The 17303-nt window shown below is 38.8% G+C and overlaps 1 protein-coding gene and 1 non-coding gene across 18 annotated transcripts in view; one reads left to right on the top strand and one right to left on the bottom strand.

Annotated features, from left to right (window-relative positions):
- Positions 1-17303, bottom strand: part of Nsd1 (nuclear receptor binding SET domain protein 1) — a 116939-nt gene that overhangs the window by 60072 nt on the left and 39564 nt on the right. For all 17 annotated transcript variants that reach the window (XM_031358596.1, XM_031358605.1, XM_031358594.1 and 14 more), the window contains 3 exons: positions 4720-4844; positions 2653-2923; positions 612-721 (listed from right to left, as the gene is read on the bottom strand). In XM_031358596.1, coding sequence (XP_031214456.1) covers positions 612-721; positions 2653-2923; positions 4720-4844 — 506 coding nt within the window. The remainder of the gene's footprint in view (positions 1-611; positions 722-2652; positions 2924-4719; positions 4845-17303) is intronic.
- LOC116082832 lies at positions 10706-10810 on the top strand. Its single transcript, XR_004115464.1, has one exon. It is a non-coding gene; the product is annotated as a U6 spliceosomal RNA (small nuclear RNA).

Genomic DNA, 17303 nt, shown 5'->3' with positions numbered 1-17303 from the left:
AAAAAAAAAAAAAAAAGAGAGGAAAAAAAGAAAAGTTTCACAAATTTCTTTTCTTTTTCATAATTTTATGGATGGATGCTTCTTTCTTAATATAGTTCTCAGCAAGCTCAACATCCAATTTTCCTTCTTAAGTAACATTTACCTTTCCACTTAAAGAAAGCATTTACCAGTCTTTTTAGCATATCCAAACTGCCAGCATCACCACACTTGCACTTTAGGACCTTAATTGCTCCAGAGGATAACTTGAAGCAAGCACTCTGAGCATGGATTAATACAGCAGCAGACAAGCGACACGGACTGAAAGCCTGGACAATGCATAAGTCACATCCAGAGCATAAGCTACCTATGACACCTACTCAAAGACACGAATTTTACAAAGGAATTGTGCATTTCATGATCTGCCATTTAATACTTTCAGAGAACTTTCAGAGAACATTTAATACTTTCAGAGAATACTTTCAGAGAATTAGTTACTTGGAACTGTGGAAAGTATAACCACAGTTACAGAAGAATGACTATGCATATAAACGTTACAAATACTACTGAATGCAATTTTTAAATCATGTATTCCCTAGGATCAAGGCTATAAAGAATTGGCAAAAATAACATACCTTTCTAGAAAGGCCAAGATCACCCTTCTTGGGCATAAATCCGGGGTCTAAATCATTGGATTCAAGAAGTTTCTTAGTTGGTTTTCTTTGACGCTTACTTTCATAATTTCCTGAAATGCATATAATTTTCCTTAGATGGTTTAGAAATTGAGCACAAGCTAATTTTGAAAAATAAAAATTACAAGTAGCAATCTTGTTTGCAGTTTTTTCATCATGTTATAAGGACACACTGAGAATGTATTATTCTATTTTTTTTTTTAAGTACACTATAGCTGTCTTCAGACACCCCAGAAGAGGGCATCATAATGGTTGTGAGCCACCATGTGATTGCTGGGAATTGAACTCAGGACCTCTGGAAGAGCAGTCAGTGCTCTTAACCGCTGAGCTATCTCTCCAGCCCAAATGAATTATTCTAAAATATACTAAATATTATTCAATAAAAATACACATTAATTTATGGTGACTGTGTAAATGTATAAAATGTGTAAACCGCAAAATAAGGGCAAGATCAAAGGGCTGAAATGCATTTATATCAATCAATAGATGGTGAGGATGAAGGAGAGCTGGATTCTGGGTACAAATGGACCAGGACTATAATATTTATTCTACCCCTAAAAAATACGTAACAAGATAAATAATTTAAGTATAAAAACACATTAGAAGACTGCTCTTAAAAATTACATAAAACATAATGGAGCACACATGTACTCTCAACACTTGAGAAGGCAAGGAAAGAGTATTATGACCCCAAGTCCAGAATTATATAGTTTAAGACAAAAAACAAAGAAAAACAAACAAACAAAAACCACGCTGGGTAAGGTAGCACATGCCTTTCATTACAGCACTCCAGAGACTGGGACAGGTACATCTCTGTGAATTCAAGACCAGGCTAGTCTACCTATTGAGTTCCAGGAGAGCTAGAGCTATAGAGAGACACCCCTCCCTCTTAAAAACAAACAACCCAAGAATTCTACAATATATATTCATACAAACATGCGCACACACGCACACAGCTTGTATGTGCTCTGTGTGTGTGATAAAATAGGTCCTTATCATCCCTGGTCTTCACAGCTTGTATGTGCTCTGTGTGTGTGATAAAACAGGTCCTTATCATCCCTGGTCTTCAAAACCTATCTTTTGGTGGCCTAGTGAGATGGCATTGTGTATAACATCACTTGGTGCCAAGCCTGACAATTTAAGTTTGATCCCAGAGCACATATGGTACAAGAAACTGGAACCTGAGCACTGTCCTCTGAACTCCACAAATGGGTAGTGATGCTCTTTCTTGGATGTTGTTCCATAGAGGCCCATCCATCTTTTTTTCTGAGACAGTCTTTCACTGGGGCCAGTGGCTCACCAAATTACTCAAGGCTGTCTGCCTCACAGCACTATTATTGTACACAGCAGTAACTTCCCAACTGAGCTGCTTTCCAAGCCTCAATTATGGCCAGTTTATACACAACAAAACAAGTTTGTTTTTTTTTTGTTGTTGTTGTTTTTTGTTTGTTTTTTTGAGACAGGGTTTCTCTGTGTATCCCTGGCTGTCCTGGAACTCACTCTGTAGACCAGGCTGAACTCAGAAATCCGCCTGCCTCTGCCTCCCAAGTGCTGGGATTAAAGGCGTGCGCCACCACCGCCTGGCAACAAAACAAGTTTACAGATTAAGCAAATATCTAAGGAACAGATATCGAAGGAACAGATGAACTGGCAGAGCTAGTGGGAGAAAAAACTTTAGGTCACAAGTTCTTCCTCCACTAACCTGCAGCACTCCTACCCACTGCTACCTTGCTTGTTGGTTCACACTGCAGCTGACCAATAATCATCAAAGGACAAGAGAAAACATCTCTGTCACAGTACTCCATAAATTCATTTGCTGTCAGAAGCTATATCAAATTAGGCACTATTTTATGGATTTCCTCAAACAAAATAGGTAGTTGTATATAGTAAAAGAAGTTAGCTTTACCACAAAACACAGTAGAAATTTCCTGCTGCTTTCAATTAGATCTGCGTATACACTGACTGAAAACCATGCCCACTTTACCTGGTGTCTTAACAAGCAATTCCTCAGACTCAAGGGTAGGCCGCGGAGAAACTTCTGGAGCCACAGGAACAGACAAGGTCAGCTGTGGTAACTCAGCATGTGCAACTCCAAGATCTGACTGAACCAATGGCCCTTCCAAAAATGGAGCCTCTCTTTCGAGAACTGGAGGCTCTTCTTTAGTTGAAATCAAAGAATTCTCATCCACCTGCTTGTTCTGAGCACTAGCTCGACAGCGGGCAAGAAGGCTTTCGTCTTCACAGCGGGAACTTACCTAAAAACAGTGTACAAGGAGAATTGAGAAAACAACAACAACTTAAAAGTACAAGAGATCCTGATACTAGTCATGACATGGCTATGAAGCCTGAGGACATTATGCTAAGGGAAACAGGCCAAAGCACTGCACAGCTCCATTAATAAGAATTATCTACAAGAATCAGTTTCTCAGTTTAAGAAGATAAAAAATTTCTTTTTTTTTAAGATTTATCTTTTTATTTTATGTATATGAGTACACTGTAGTGTACAGATAGATGGTTGTGAGCCATCATATGGTTGCTGGGAATTGAATTCAGGATCTCTGCTCAATCTGAACTCCTCTCCCTCTGGTCGGTGCTGCTCGCTCTAGCTAGTCTGCTTGCTCTGGCCCAAAGATTTATTTATTATAAATGAGTACACTGTAGCTGACTTCAGACACCCCAGAAGAGGGCGTCAGATTTCATTATGGGTGGTTGTGAGCCACCATGTGGTTGCTGGGATTTACACTCAGGACCTTCGGAAGAGCAGTTGGTGCAGTCTCTCCAGCCAAGAAGATAAAAAATTTCTAGAGATGAATGATGCTTATGGTTGCATAGCAGTACACCTATGCTTAATGTTGTAGAACTGCACAATTAAAAAAGAGTCTATAACAGACTTCTTGAAATGTTTTAGCATAATTAAAAATAAAAATGTTAACAAATACAAGAAAATAAACTATAATGATAATCCAAGGTGGGGGTTGGGGGAATCCAAGCTTCTCCTGATATTAACAATTAAAACTAAATACCTTGATGAAAAAGAAACTTTTTTTTTTTGCTTTTACAGGATTTCAAGGTTTAATAAAAAAGACTGTGAGCTTAAGATAGAAAAAGATGAGAAAAAAAAAACCCGCTCTTTACTTTAAAAAGTCTTTACTTTATAAGTAATAACTTTTATAAAAAGATTTACTTATTTATTTTATTTATATGAGTACACTGTTGCTGTCTTCAGACACACCAGAAGATGGAATCAAATCCCATTACGGATGGTTGCGAGCCTCCATGTGGTTGTTGAGATTTGGACTGAAGAGCAGTCAGTATTCTTAACTGCTGAGCCATCTCTACAGCCCCAGTGATGAAATTATTAAGACAGGTTCTTCGGGCTGGAGAGATAGCTCAGTGGTTAAGAACACTGACTGCTCTTTCAGAGGTCCTGAGTTCAAATCCCAACAACCACATGGTTGCTCACAACCATCCGTAATGGGATTGGATGCCCTCTTCTGGAGTGTCTGAAGACAGCTACAGTTTACTACTTATATACATAAAGTAAATAAATAAATAAATCTTAAAAAAAAAAAAAAAGACAGGTTCTTCAATGCCTTTTTTTAAAAACCACAGAGTAATAACATCTAAAAGGGTACAGGACATTCCTTTGCTACTAAAGTAATACACACATACTGCTTATTCACAAAAGTTCAAAATAAAGAGAAGATCAGTCAGCACTATGACAACAATACTTCACTAAAAAGGTTAGGGTAAAACTGTATGCATTTTTATTTTATTATCCAAGATTCTTAATATTACAACATAATGATATCTTAAGTACTTAAATACACCCTGAAAACAGAGAAATTAAACAGGAATATGATTGTAGATTTATTTATAAACTTTCTGAATAACTAGTACAGGGTAGGCACTGTACTAGTAGGTAATAGTAAAGAGAAAAAACAAAACAAAAAATACCTGAGAAGGCAAAGTTCCACTTAAATAATCGTCTTGTAAAGATAAAGTAGAATTCTGCAGGTAAACGGAAGTCCCCTGAAATGTAGTGACATACCTTATGCACTTGCTCCTGTACCTTCTTTTGTTTTTTCTTAGGAGCAAATATCTGATCATACTCTTCTGTATATTCTAGAAGCCACTTGCTCGGCTTCCTAAGGCGTTTCTTCTCTGAACGAATAGCTGAAACAGAAATTAATTTCAATATTAATTGATGAACTGACTACATTAATTTAATCCACTATTTCATGAAACCACCACCACACCCCTGAAAGTAAATTCCTGCTTACTAAAGAGGCTCAAAACAATTTCAAAAGATGTAAAAGGATTCTAGCTTAAATTGTAAAAAGCTTGAAATTATTTGCTATGGTTTATTAAAACAGAAGTTGAAGAGTTTAATTCTATATAAACTCCCCATGTACACAGTTCTCTATTCTTAAGGAAAAGATTAAGCTAAAGCCAGCATTCTGTATACCAGTACAAAGCTAGCATATATCTAAAATAGAAATGCAGAGTGCTGGTAAACTGGAGCAAACATCTGATATTCTTCTGAATAAGAAACACCTTTTAGGAACTGGGCATGGTGGTTAAGGCAGGCAGACTGCGGTAAATTCAAGGTCAGCATGGCTTACACATAATTTAGTTTCATGCCAGCCTGGACAAACAAAAACCAGAAACACCTTCAGGAGCCAAGCTCACAACTTCTAGAAGGATGTAAAAACAAGGTCAGATATTTGGTCCATTTCTTCTACTCAGATACACACATACATGGTTAGCCTACTCTGTCACAGTTTTAAAACACTGTTACAATTTTGCACAGTGAAACCCCTTAGGACTAGAGGCTCCAGCTACATAACTGTGAGTTATGCTTTATTTAGAAGGCAAGAAGTATTTACAAACTATGAAGAAGTTGCCCTGCCTCAGTTGAATATGAATTTCCTGATTTTGAGGAAAAGAAAGCAATTAGAAGCCGGTCCTGTGGTGCATGGCTTTAATCCCTGTCCTCAGAGGCAGAGAGGCAGTAGGACCCCCTGAGTTTGAGGCCAGCCATGGCTATACAGTGAGGCTGTCACAAACCAACAAACCAACAAAAAATAAAGGGGGCAAATCAAAATCTTAAAGTTAACTATTAAAAGGTGAAATAGTTACCAAAAGTTTATGCCTACATTGCTACCTACATAATTATGCAGTTACTTAAAAAAACAAAATTCTCCTCACTGTTTCATGTTTGATAATATATCTATAAATGAACAAAGTAAAGAAACTGCCCGAGCGATGTAACAAAGCTGCCTCAAGTTCCTGCTATAGTGGACCGTGCATGTTGGTTAAGCACACCTAGGAATAAGGACACATTCATACCCATGACTTCATGCTCTGAAGCAACTATAGTAGATAACAGATTATAATTTAATAAACTCCCAATTAGAGATTCAAGTTTTACAATACTAGTAACATTTGTTTCTAATGGTAAGGAACACGTTAAGAACATGTTAAGAAACAACATGGACTCACTATTTCCAACCACTTAACACTCAAAAATCTCTAATTCTCAGTTAAACATGCCAAGCAGAAATTGGATTTCCATTTTAGAAATGATGTAACTAAAGCTCAGAAAGGGAAAGTGAGTTTTCAAGCTCGTTGTTATTAATTAAGTTGGGCAGCCATGATAACTCAGTCTCTCCACTCTACAATCCTTGGGTTCTTTTTCTTAAAGAAAGCTCCTGGGTAAGCACTGTATCCCTCCTCTCCTAGGTCTCAAAGCTTTCTTATTCCCTTTCTTTGTGAGGATGTTGTTCCCATTATACAGTAGGTATTCTCTCTCACTCTCTTTTTTTTTTTTGGTTTTTGAGACAGGGTTTCTCTGTGTAGCCCCGGCTGTCCTGGAACTCACTCTGTAGACCAGGCTGGCCTCGAACTCAGAAATCCACCTGCCTCTGTCTCCCAAGCGCTGGGATTAAAGGCATGCACCACCACCCGGCTTTGCTTTTCTCATAGAAAATAATCAAGTAAGCTTCAGTTCAGTTTTTTAAAAAAGATTTATTTATTCATTATGTATACAGCAGCCTCTTATGTATGCCTAAAGACCCTGAAGAACAGAAGAGGGCACTAGTTTTCATTACAGATGGTTATGAGCCACCATGTGGTTGCTGGGAATTGAACTCAAGACCTCTTTTTTGGCTTTTTCGAGACAGGGTTTCTCTGTATGGTCCTGGCTGTCCTGGAACTCACTCTGTAGACCAGGCTGTCCTCGAACTCAGAAATTCACCTGCCTCTGCCTCCCAAGTGCTGGGATTAAAGGTGTGTGCCACCACCGCCCTGGGAACTCAAGACCTCTTGAACCATCTCTGCAGCCCAGAAGGCTCAGTTCTTTAGCTAAGTACTTCTTTGAGGTAAACCAAGAAGCCTGTAGATGTCAAAGCTTGGGTATTGGAGTGAAAATGAATTGGTATTCAGTACACCTTTAGGTTTCTGCAAATCACATGTATTGCTCCTCAACAAAATCACATAGAATACATTAAAATTTTTGGCTCTCAGTTGGCTTTGGTAGCACATGTCTTTAGTCACAGCAGAGGCAGGTAGTTTGAGGTCAGCCTGATCTACATACAGAGAAACCTTTTCTCGAAAAACAAGACAAAACAAAACAAAATGAAACAAACAAACAAAAAAATTAGAGTCTGAAAAACTATAAACTGACATTCTTTTTATAGTCACACTATTCACTTCCTATGGTCTATGACTTTTTTGCTACAAACACAAAGATTAGTAATTAGAGAGGCTATACGGCTCTTAATACCTAAAACATTTACTTTTTTAGAAAAAAAATCTATAATAGCACTTTCTCTATATAGTATAACATACCGTAAAGGGAAAATACCTAGCAACAACTGAATGACTTAAAAGTCAAAAGACACAGCTGGGCAGTGGTGGTGCACACCTCTAATCCCAGCACTTGAGAGGCAGAGGCAGGTGGATTTCTGAGTTCCAGGCCAGCCTGGTCTCCAGAGTGAGTTCCAGGACAGCCAGGGCTACACAGAGAAACCCTGTCTCAAAAAAACCAAAGTCAAAAGACTCGTTCTTTGTCTTTCTTCCTCCCATCTCCTTGACCCCCAACTCCACCCACACTTTCCCTAACACAAACTGCCCTGAGATAGATACTTCAGACACATCAAAGAGTGGGAAGAATTTCCCTAATTCCTTCCCTCTTTTATTTTGTTGGTTGGTTTGGGTTTTGTTTTTTTTTTCAAGACAGGGTTCCGCCTGCCTCTGCCTCCTGGCTGTCATAGATACAGGTGGGCAACATTAAAACAAAAGGAAATGATTTGGCAAGCTAAAAAAAAGAATAATCAAGAAAAAGAAAAACACAACCTTTAATTCTGGAGGGCAAAAGTTAAGAGTGGATGACAAACAAATGAAGAGGCATGCATCACTATGCATGCCTCCAGAGTATTATTTATCTTTTTAACACAGCAAAATACCTCTGTTACATACAATGGCATTTATTCAGTAAAAGCAACCTGCTCAAGCCCCCCTGTTCCTGTCCTACACCATAAATTTTGTTTAGTTTTTGTTTTTGTCACAGCGACTCAGTCTTAGGCCAAAGTGGCTCTGAACTCGAGGCACTCCTCCTCCTCCTCTTCCCTCAGTCTCCAAGTGCTGAGGTTATAGCCTGACCCACTGTGTCAAGCTGCTATCATACATTTGACAGGCTTCTATAACTTAGTAAAAATGTACTGTAAATTCCAACAACAAAATAAACATTAAGCTTACAAAACAATTTTAGTCATATTAAAGATTTTTTTTGTAGCTTGAATTCTATAGCTCCTTTATAAAATTCTAAACAATTTTAACTAGGTTCAAAATGGAGATAGAATTAAAAGTGATGGTTAAAATGAATTTTAGAAAAATATTAATGGAATGCAAGCTTTACTCTTTCTGTATTGCTTATAAGAATGTATAATGTAACATTACAAAGTACAGGTTAGATCTGAGATGTATTGTCGAGCAGATACTCAGTGACCCAGCGAAGGGGCTAGGAACAATGTATGCTCCCAATTCTAAAGAGAACAAAAATTATTTTAAGGTTACTGACCATAGGAGATGCTAAATTGTCAAAAATGCTAAACATTTAATAAAGGGAAAAAATAATGTGAAATTTAATAGTTATCACAAATATGACAGCAAAAAAACCACAGGACACATCTGGAAAACAGACTGAATTGCTGAGGGATCCAAAAACGACTAACTTTTTGTATCTTTTAAATGTTGAATTATGCCAACATATAACCATGTTTCCTCTTCCAAAGATCTGGGGATTGAGGGTTTATCTCAGTTGACAGTGCGCTTGCTTAGCACTGATGAAGCCCTGGGTTCACCACCCAGCACCACATAAAGTGTACAGTAGCAATTCCTGTAATTCTGGCCTCAGAAAGATTAAGAATTCAAGGTCCTTCTTGACTATAGAAGAGTTTGAGTCCAGCTTAGGCTGCAAGATACTAGGTCTTAACAATAAAAGCACTTTAAAGCTGGGTGGTGGTGCACGCCTTTAATCCTAGCACTTGGGAGGCAGAGGCGGATTTCTGAGTTCGAAGTCAGCCTGGTCTACAGAGTGAGTTCCCGGACAGCTAGGGTTATACAGAGAAACTGTGTCTTGAAAAAACAACAACAAAAAAAAAAAACCAAAAAAAAACCACTTTCAATTCAGTAAAAGAAGTAAAAGCAAAATTTATATGCAAGATTATAACACTGAATATACTAATAACTTAGAAACTCTTACAATATACTCGTGTTTATTAGTCATTTTAAATGATGAAAAAAAGGATTTTTCTCTCCTTTTTGATTTTTTTGTTTTGTTTTGTTTTTGTTTTTCAAGAAAGGCTTTCCCTGTATCCTTGACTATCTTGGACCTCTGGAACTCAGAGATCTGCCTGCCTCTGCCTCCTTGGTGCTGCCTGGATAAAAAGGACTATTTCTAGTGCCCCTGTGACTTTATTTGCTAACAAGGTAATGAAAGAAGGAAAGAACATTAAGGAAAAAGTAGCTAAGAAAGGTAATATCCAAGGGTAGACAGTACAGGAGGCTAAATAACATTATTAGAACCTTCAAATGAAGAAATGTAGGCCATCAATATAACCTTAGGCTAAAATGTACAGCAGTTCAAGTCAAAGTTGTTCCATGTTTTTGTTTTGTTTGTCTGTAACCTCTCCCACCCACACCTTTTCTGATGTCTGATGTATAAGACAAACGAAACCAACAAGCAGCTACTGCAAAGGTGGGAGGAGAGGCTAAGGTTGCCAGGTCCCAAAGCACTTCTCCAAGGATCTCAGAATTCTCCCCGGCCTCCAGCCACCATTATGGCAGAGGCCGAGGAGAAATCTCATCCTGTTTCTTTCCTTTTCTTCTATGCTTTGAGAAGATTGAACCTTATGCACCTAGCAGCTCATTACCATGTGCTAGGATATAACATTCAACAGGACAAAAAAAGAGGAGAAAAGGTAAAATAATTGAGCTTGTATCACAATATTAATGTTACTTAGAGGGAAAGTCTCTTATTTTTAGGAGTGCACACTTATAAACTCAGTGCTTAGGAGGTGAAGAAGGGAGAATAAAAAGTTCAAGGTCACCTGTAGTAAGTGAGGCCAGCCTGGGCTCCAGGAGACCCTGCCTTAAACTGACAAACAAAACCCTGGGCTAGAGACTTGGGTTGTTGGTGGAAAGGAGCTTGCTGCCAAGCCAGACAACCTTAAGATCTGTCCTGGGATCCATCCACATGTGGAAGGAATGAACTGACTACCAAGCTGCCCTCCTGACCTTCTCATAAGTGCAGCACATGTCCAAACAAGTGCTACGAAGGTAGAGGCTAGCCTGATCTACATAAAGAATTCCATTCAAAACAAACAAAAGCACAGAAATTTCCTCTTGCCAGCAAAGGAAAAAAAGCTGATCCTAACTAAGGATGGGAGCTGAATAGTCCTATACCACTCCTTTCAAATTATACTTGAGCTAAAGTATAACTCAAAGGAAAAGTGTAAGAAACACAAGCTTTAGTGCTTGCTTCGGCAGCACATATACTAAAACTGGAACGATATAGAAGATTAGCATGGCCCCTGCGCAAGGATGACACGAAAATTTGTGAAGTGTTCCATATTTAAAAAAAAAAAAAAAAAAGGAACACAAACCTTAGCCTGACTTTTGTGACATTGTGACATGCACAAATAAACCTTCCCCAATGGAAACCAGGAACGTCTTTGAACAGCAATATACTTGATCAAAAACCAGAAATCTACTTAAACTTGCCTTTAAAAAAACTTTAAAAGAAAGGGTGTGGGGTGTGGGGTGTGGGTGGAATGGGGAATCAGGAACATGCCTCTACTTCCACCACTTGGGAAGATTCTGAGCTGGAGGCTGACTTGAGCTACACAGCAAGACACTATTCTATACCTCCTACCCGAGCCTACAAAAACACTGGGAGTGTAGCTCAGTAGTAAAATGCAAGCTCTGTCTCAGTCCCAAACACCACCAAGAAAACAAAACAAAACAAAATCAGGCCCAATGGCACAGACGTACTCCTAGCTATTCCAGAGACTGAGACAAAAGATCAAAAGTTCAAGGCCTGCCTAGGTGACTAGGTGCCTTGGTGGCAGCTCAGTATCAACCTAAACAATTTAGTGAGACCCTGTCTCAAAATAAAAATGAAAATAAAAAAGCCCAGCTCCAGATATACATATTTACAAGTAGTAAAGAGTTCACCTAGCATATAAGAGGCCCTAAATTTAATGCCCCTTGCCACAAAACAAAACAACCCCCCTATGTCAAACTTATTCCATGAGGCTTTCATTATCTTAATACTAAAACTAGACAAAGATTATTACAAAAGAAAACAAGCCAACACAATTTATTATCTAGATAAAAACATCCACAAGCAAACTAAACCTAGCAGTAAGAAAAAAAAAAAAAAAATCACACTGTATGCCACAGCCAAATGATACCCGAAGACCACACAGTAAATTTAATACATATTGATAGATATAGGAGGGAGGAAAAGAGCCAAACATTATATTATATATGTATATATTATATATAATTATATATGTTATATATAATTACACCTGATGAATTAACTAAATTCGATATGATGGTTAACCTTGACTGTTAATTTGACTAGATTAAAAGTATGTTGGAACCGGGCAGTGGTGGTGCACGCCTTTAATCCCAGCACTTGGTAGGCAGAGGCAGGTGGGTTTCTGAGTTCGAGGCCAGCCTGGTCTACAGAGTGAGTTCCAGGACAGCCAGGGCTACACAGAGAAACCCTGTCTCGAAAAACCAAAAAAAAAAAAAAAGTACATTGGAGATTATTAGAGAGCTCTGGCTTTCTCTCTCTCTGTCTCTCTCTGCCTCCCTCCCTCCCTCCCTCCGTTCCTCCCCTCTCCCTTCTTCTCTCTCTCTCTCTCTCTCTTTCTCTCTCTCTCTCTCTCTCTGCCTCCCTCCTTTCTCCCCTCCCTCTCTCTCTCCCCCCCTGTGTGTGTGTGTGTGTGTTGGGGTGTGGGGTGATGGAGGCAAATGGTTCAGAGAGGAATAACTAAAGGAAAAAGAGGATACCAGCCTTGCATATAGATGGCATGACCCAACAGGTTAGAGACCCAGAGTGGGATAAAAGAAGAAACCAGCTTAGATATATATGGTCTGCTATGATCTGAGATGTTCTCCTCTGTAACCACAAGAGCTGTCTTCACCATAACATGCTGAAAACTCTGAGATCCTAAGTCAAAACAATGAGAAATTAACTAACACATAGGAATAAAAGGGAAGTTTCTCAACATCAAAAATCACTCACTAAAACTGGTAGTGATCAAATGGAAAACACTGGATGGTTTTCCTAAGACTGGGGACAATGTCTTGAACATCTGATGTTCTTTCCACCTCTGCGCAAGACCACTAGAGATTCTAGCAAAAGTAATTAGGCGATGAAATGTAGACGAGAGGTGAAGTGAACGTCCATGTTCAGACACCATGCACACAGAGAAGCTACTTGAGCTGCTCAACAAGTTAAGCAGGTCTTACCAGCAATGTGGCAAGCTGTGGAGCTGGCTGAGCAGTTAAGGCCTGACCTTGAGTTCGACTCCCAGCCCTAACATCTGTAACTCTAGTTCCAGAAGATGCCATGCCTTTACTCTGCCCTCTGCAGGCACAGTATACAGTACAGTAACATTAGTTAAGCCTAATGACCTGAATTAAACCCTGGAGCCCAAAGTACAAGAAAAATCAACTCCCTCAAATTTTCTATGACTTCTACACATGTACATGCCTACGAACACACATATAAATATATAGGTCAATAAATAAATGTTAAAAATAAGTTGGGGATACATTTAGCAAAAGTGTAAGGCTTTTTTATCACACTCTCTAATTTTAAAGATAAAGCTATTAAATAAATATTGCAGAAATACTGTTAAAGAACTGTGTAATACCAATAGTTCCTCCTTCTGAGATGAGTATTTTTTTTTAAAGATTTACTTATTATTATATGTAAGTACACTGTAGCTATCTTTAGACACACCAGAAGAGGGCATCAGAACCCATTACAGATGGTTGTGAGCCACCATGTGGTTGCTGGGATTTGAACTCAGGACCTACAGAAGAGCAGTCAGTGCTCTTAACTGCTGAGCCATCTCACCAGCCCGAAATGCATATTTGAAGTGGAGAGCTGGGCAGACAGGAAAGTACAGAACTGTGCCTATCAAAGGCTGCCTCTTTCTGTAACTGGAACAAGAAAACTGGGTGCTGAAAAGACTGTTCAGGCAGGAAGCATTTGCTACAAAGCCTGGTGATCAGAGTTCAGATTCTCAGCTTCTGTAAACAGCTGTGAATTGCAGTCCATGCCTGTAATTCTAGCACCTGGAAGGCAGAGGAAGAACTATGTCTCAGTCTGTTGGGCTAACCAGGTTAACTGAATTGGTAAGCTCCAAGTGCACCTGAAGAAGGACCCTCTGTCAGCTCTCAAGTATTTGCTGCTAGGTTGTTTTCAGCATGTGTCATCAAGACTACAGAATAGAAAAGAATACTTCTTTTCTAAGGGAAACATGGTCACTCTATAGCTCAGGCTGGCTTCAAACACTCAACCATCATCCTAGCATCCAACTTTCCAACTTTGCAGGTACCGGGATATGTAAGTGTGAGCCACCACACATAGCTAGTAATCATCTCTTTCAACTGAGTCAATGGGTACCAACATGCAAAGGAATGAAGTTGAGTAGCCCAACTCATACCAGTACTCTTAAAAAATGGATTAAAGGCTCTAGAAAAAAATACAGGAGTAAATAAATCTTCATGACCACAGATTATTCAATGTCTTCAAAATATAACACAAATGCACAAGCAAAGGAAGACTTTATCAAAATTTAAATATTTTGCACTTTATAAAGTTATGATCAAGAAAGCAGAAACATAACCGAAAGATCAGTTCAGAATACTTGTATTACATCTACTACCTTTTTGTTTGTTTGTTTGTTTGTTTGTTTGAGACAGGGTTTTTCTGTATAGCCCTGGCTGTCCTGGAACTCACTCTGTAGACCAGGCTGGGCTCGAACTCAGAAATCTGCCTGCCTCTGCCTCCCAAGTGTTGGGATTAAAGGCCACCACCACTTGCTTGGCCATCTACTAATAATACCTAGAATAAAGAAAGCTTGCAATTTAAAGACAAAGAGCTCAATTACAATAACCAGGAAAGGCTCAAGAAAGCTTAGCATGCACTAGGCCCTTGCTTTATACACAGAACCAAAAGATGAAAACATAAACAACAATATAATCAAAAGCTAGACAGACATTTTCCAATGAAAGTATACAAATAGTCAATTGGGTACATGAAAAGACACCCAAACTGCTAGTCAGAGAAATGACCTTAATCCCCCAACCCTTGAAAGTTCAGACAGTAATACCACACTGATTTAAAGGCCAGGCTGAGTCCTATATTGAGTTCCAGGCAAACTTGACTAGAACATTTGACCCTGTATCAAAAACAAGCCAGGCATGCTAACTAACACTTAGAATCCTAGCACTGCGTCTAAAACGGGTGAAGACTAGCCTACCCTAGAGGCCAGTGAGCCCCAGGCCAAGCTGGACTACAGAGTAAGAACTTGTCTTGAAAGTGGGGTGGGGAAAGTCAGAGAGATGACTCAGTGGGTAATAGAGGAACTTGTCACCAATGATGACAAGATGACAATGATGACCAATGACATGACAGAGGGTAACAACCAACTCACAAACAGTGCTTAGGCTTCCACACCTGTGCTGGGGCTGACATACACAAATAAACAAACTTTAAAAATAGGGCAACCACCCAAAAAGTCTAGATAACTAGACTTGAACACAGCAGGTTACTAGACAGAACACACAAACACAACCCCATTAAACAGCAGAATATACGTTCTTCTCAAGTGTACAATACATCCTGCTCACACAATGTCATAAGAAATTTATGAAGACTAAAAACACTATTGTTACCAACTACTATGGAAAGAAAGCAGAAATTCTTAACAGTATAAAACAAGAAAAATGTATACATGTATGGTAATAAAACTGAATTCTGGAAAACCACTGGGTCAAAAAAAATTACTAAGAGAAATTAAAAATATGTTGAGACAAATAAGAATACAATAGATTGAAGTTATGATATTCAGCAAAAGTGGTACTAAAAAGGATATTTATATTAGTAACTACCTATGATTTTTGTTTATTTGTTTTAAAGCCAGGCCCTGGAGATGAAGAGATAGTTCAGCAGGTAAGAGACATACAGTACATTTGTGTTCATACACATGTACACACACACACACACATACACAAACACACAGAGTTTTGGTATTTTTAATTTTAAAAGAGGGGGGTCAAGTTTAGTGACATATCTTCAATAACTCCAGTGCTTAGAAAGTAGAGGCAAGAGGGGGCTGCTGAGATGCCTCAGCGGGTAAGAGCACTGACTTCTCTTCCAAAGGTACTGAGTTCAAATCCCAGCAACCACCCATAATGAGATCTGATACCCTCTTCTGTTGTGTCTGAAGACAGCTCCAGTGTACTCATATACATAAAATATATATTTATTTATGCTATGTATAATATGTATGCTACAGTGTATTCACATACATTAAATAAATAAATATACCGGGCAGTGGTGGCGCACGTCTTTAATCCCAGCACTAGGGAGGCAAAGGCAGGCGGATTTCTGAGTTCGAGGCCAGCCTGGTCTACAGAGTGAATTCCAGAATAGCCAGAGCTATACAGAGAAACTCTGTCTCAAAACAAACAAACAAACAAACAAATAAACAAAACTCTTTAAAAAAAAAAAAGAGGGGGCTAGTGAGATGGCTCAGAGGGGAAGAGCACAGACTGCTCTTCTGAAGGTCATGAGTTCAAATCCCAGCAACCACATGGTGGCTCACAACCACCCATAATGAGATCTGACGCCCTCGTATGGTGCATCTGAAGATAGCTACAGTGTACTTACATATAATAAATAAATAAATCTTTAAAAAAAAAGAAAGAAAGAAAGAAAGAAAGAAAGAAAGAAAGAAAGAAAGTAGAGACAGGAAGAAACATATCTCTATAAGTATAAAGCCAGCACAGCAAGTTCCAGGACAGCCTAAGATATGAAAACTATATTTAATGCAAAGTTAGCAGAAGGAAAAAACTAGAGCATAAATAAATAAAACTTAGATAGAAAATACAAGAAGCAATAGCAAAAATCAAAAACTAGGAATGCATGCCAGCTAATGGCTTGCCAGTAACAAGGCCTTAGGTTAGATCCCTAATATTAAAAAGAAAAAAATACGCCGGCACTGGTGGCGCAAGCCTTTAATCCCAGCACTTGGGAGGCAGAGGCAGGTGGATTTCTGAGTTTGAGGCCAGCCTGGTCTACAGAGTGAGTTCCAGGACAGCCAGGACTACTCAGAGAAACCCTGTCTCGAAAAACCAAAAAAAGAAAAAAAGAAAAAAGAAAAAATACTTTCAAGTGCCAAGTGGATTTTTTTAAAAAAATGTATTCAATTTTTAAAAATTATTCATATACATCATCTCCCCCCCAAACCTTCCCATATACCCCTCCTTGCTCTCTTTTAAATTTATGGCCTCTTTTTTCATTAACTGTTGTTTTGTTATATACATATATTCAATTTTTTAATTGAGTTACGGGTGGGGGAAGGGAGGACATGACAACGTGTGTGTGTGTGTGTGTGTGTGTGTGTGTGTGTGTGTGTGTGTGTGAGTGTGAGTATAAGTGTCTGCAGAAGCCAGAAGAGAGCTTTATATCCCCGGAGCTGAAATTCCAGACAGTTATGATCCACTCCACGTGTGTGCAAGGGTCCTAACTCTGGTACTCTGCAATACAGTGTGCAATCTTACTGCTGAGCCACCCCAAGGCCTTCTATAAAAAACTCTTAGCAACATTAAGAAAAAAAGGGCTTAAATCATAAAGAGACATTACAACTGATATCATTATCAACTGGAACTATACGTAACCGAACAATTCAGAAGAACTGAATAAATTTCTTGAAATAGTCAATCCAAAACTGAATGAATGATATGAATCATTTTTTATGAGATCCAAACAAAGTTGAGCTCAGGCCAGTACTCAGGAGGTCTGTAGAGCTAGTTCTC

Source organism: Mastomys coucha, unplaced genomic scaffold (assembly GCF_008632895.1).
Source record: "Mastomys coucha isolate ucsf_1 unplaced genomic scaffold, UCSF_Mcou_1 pScaffold7, whole genome shotgun sequence".
NCBI classification, from domain to species: Eukaryota; Metazoa; Chordata; class Mammalia; order Rodentia; family Muridae; genus Mastomys; species Mastomys coucha.
Note: the sequence above shows the minus strand (reverse complement) of the source record. Positions and strands in the feature narration are given on the sequence as shown.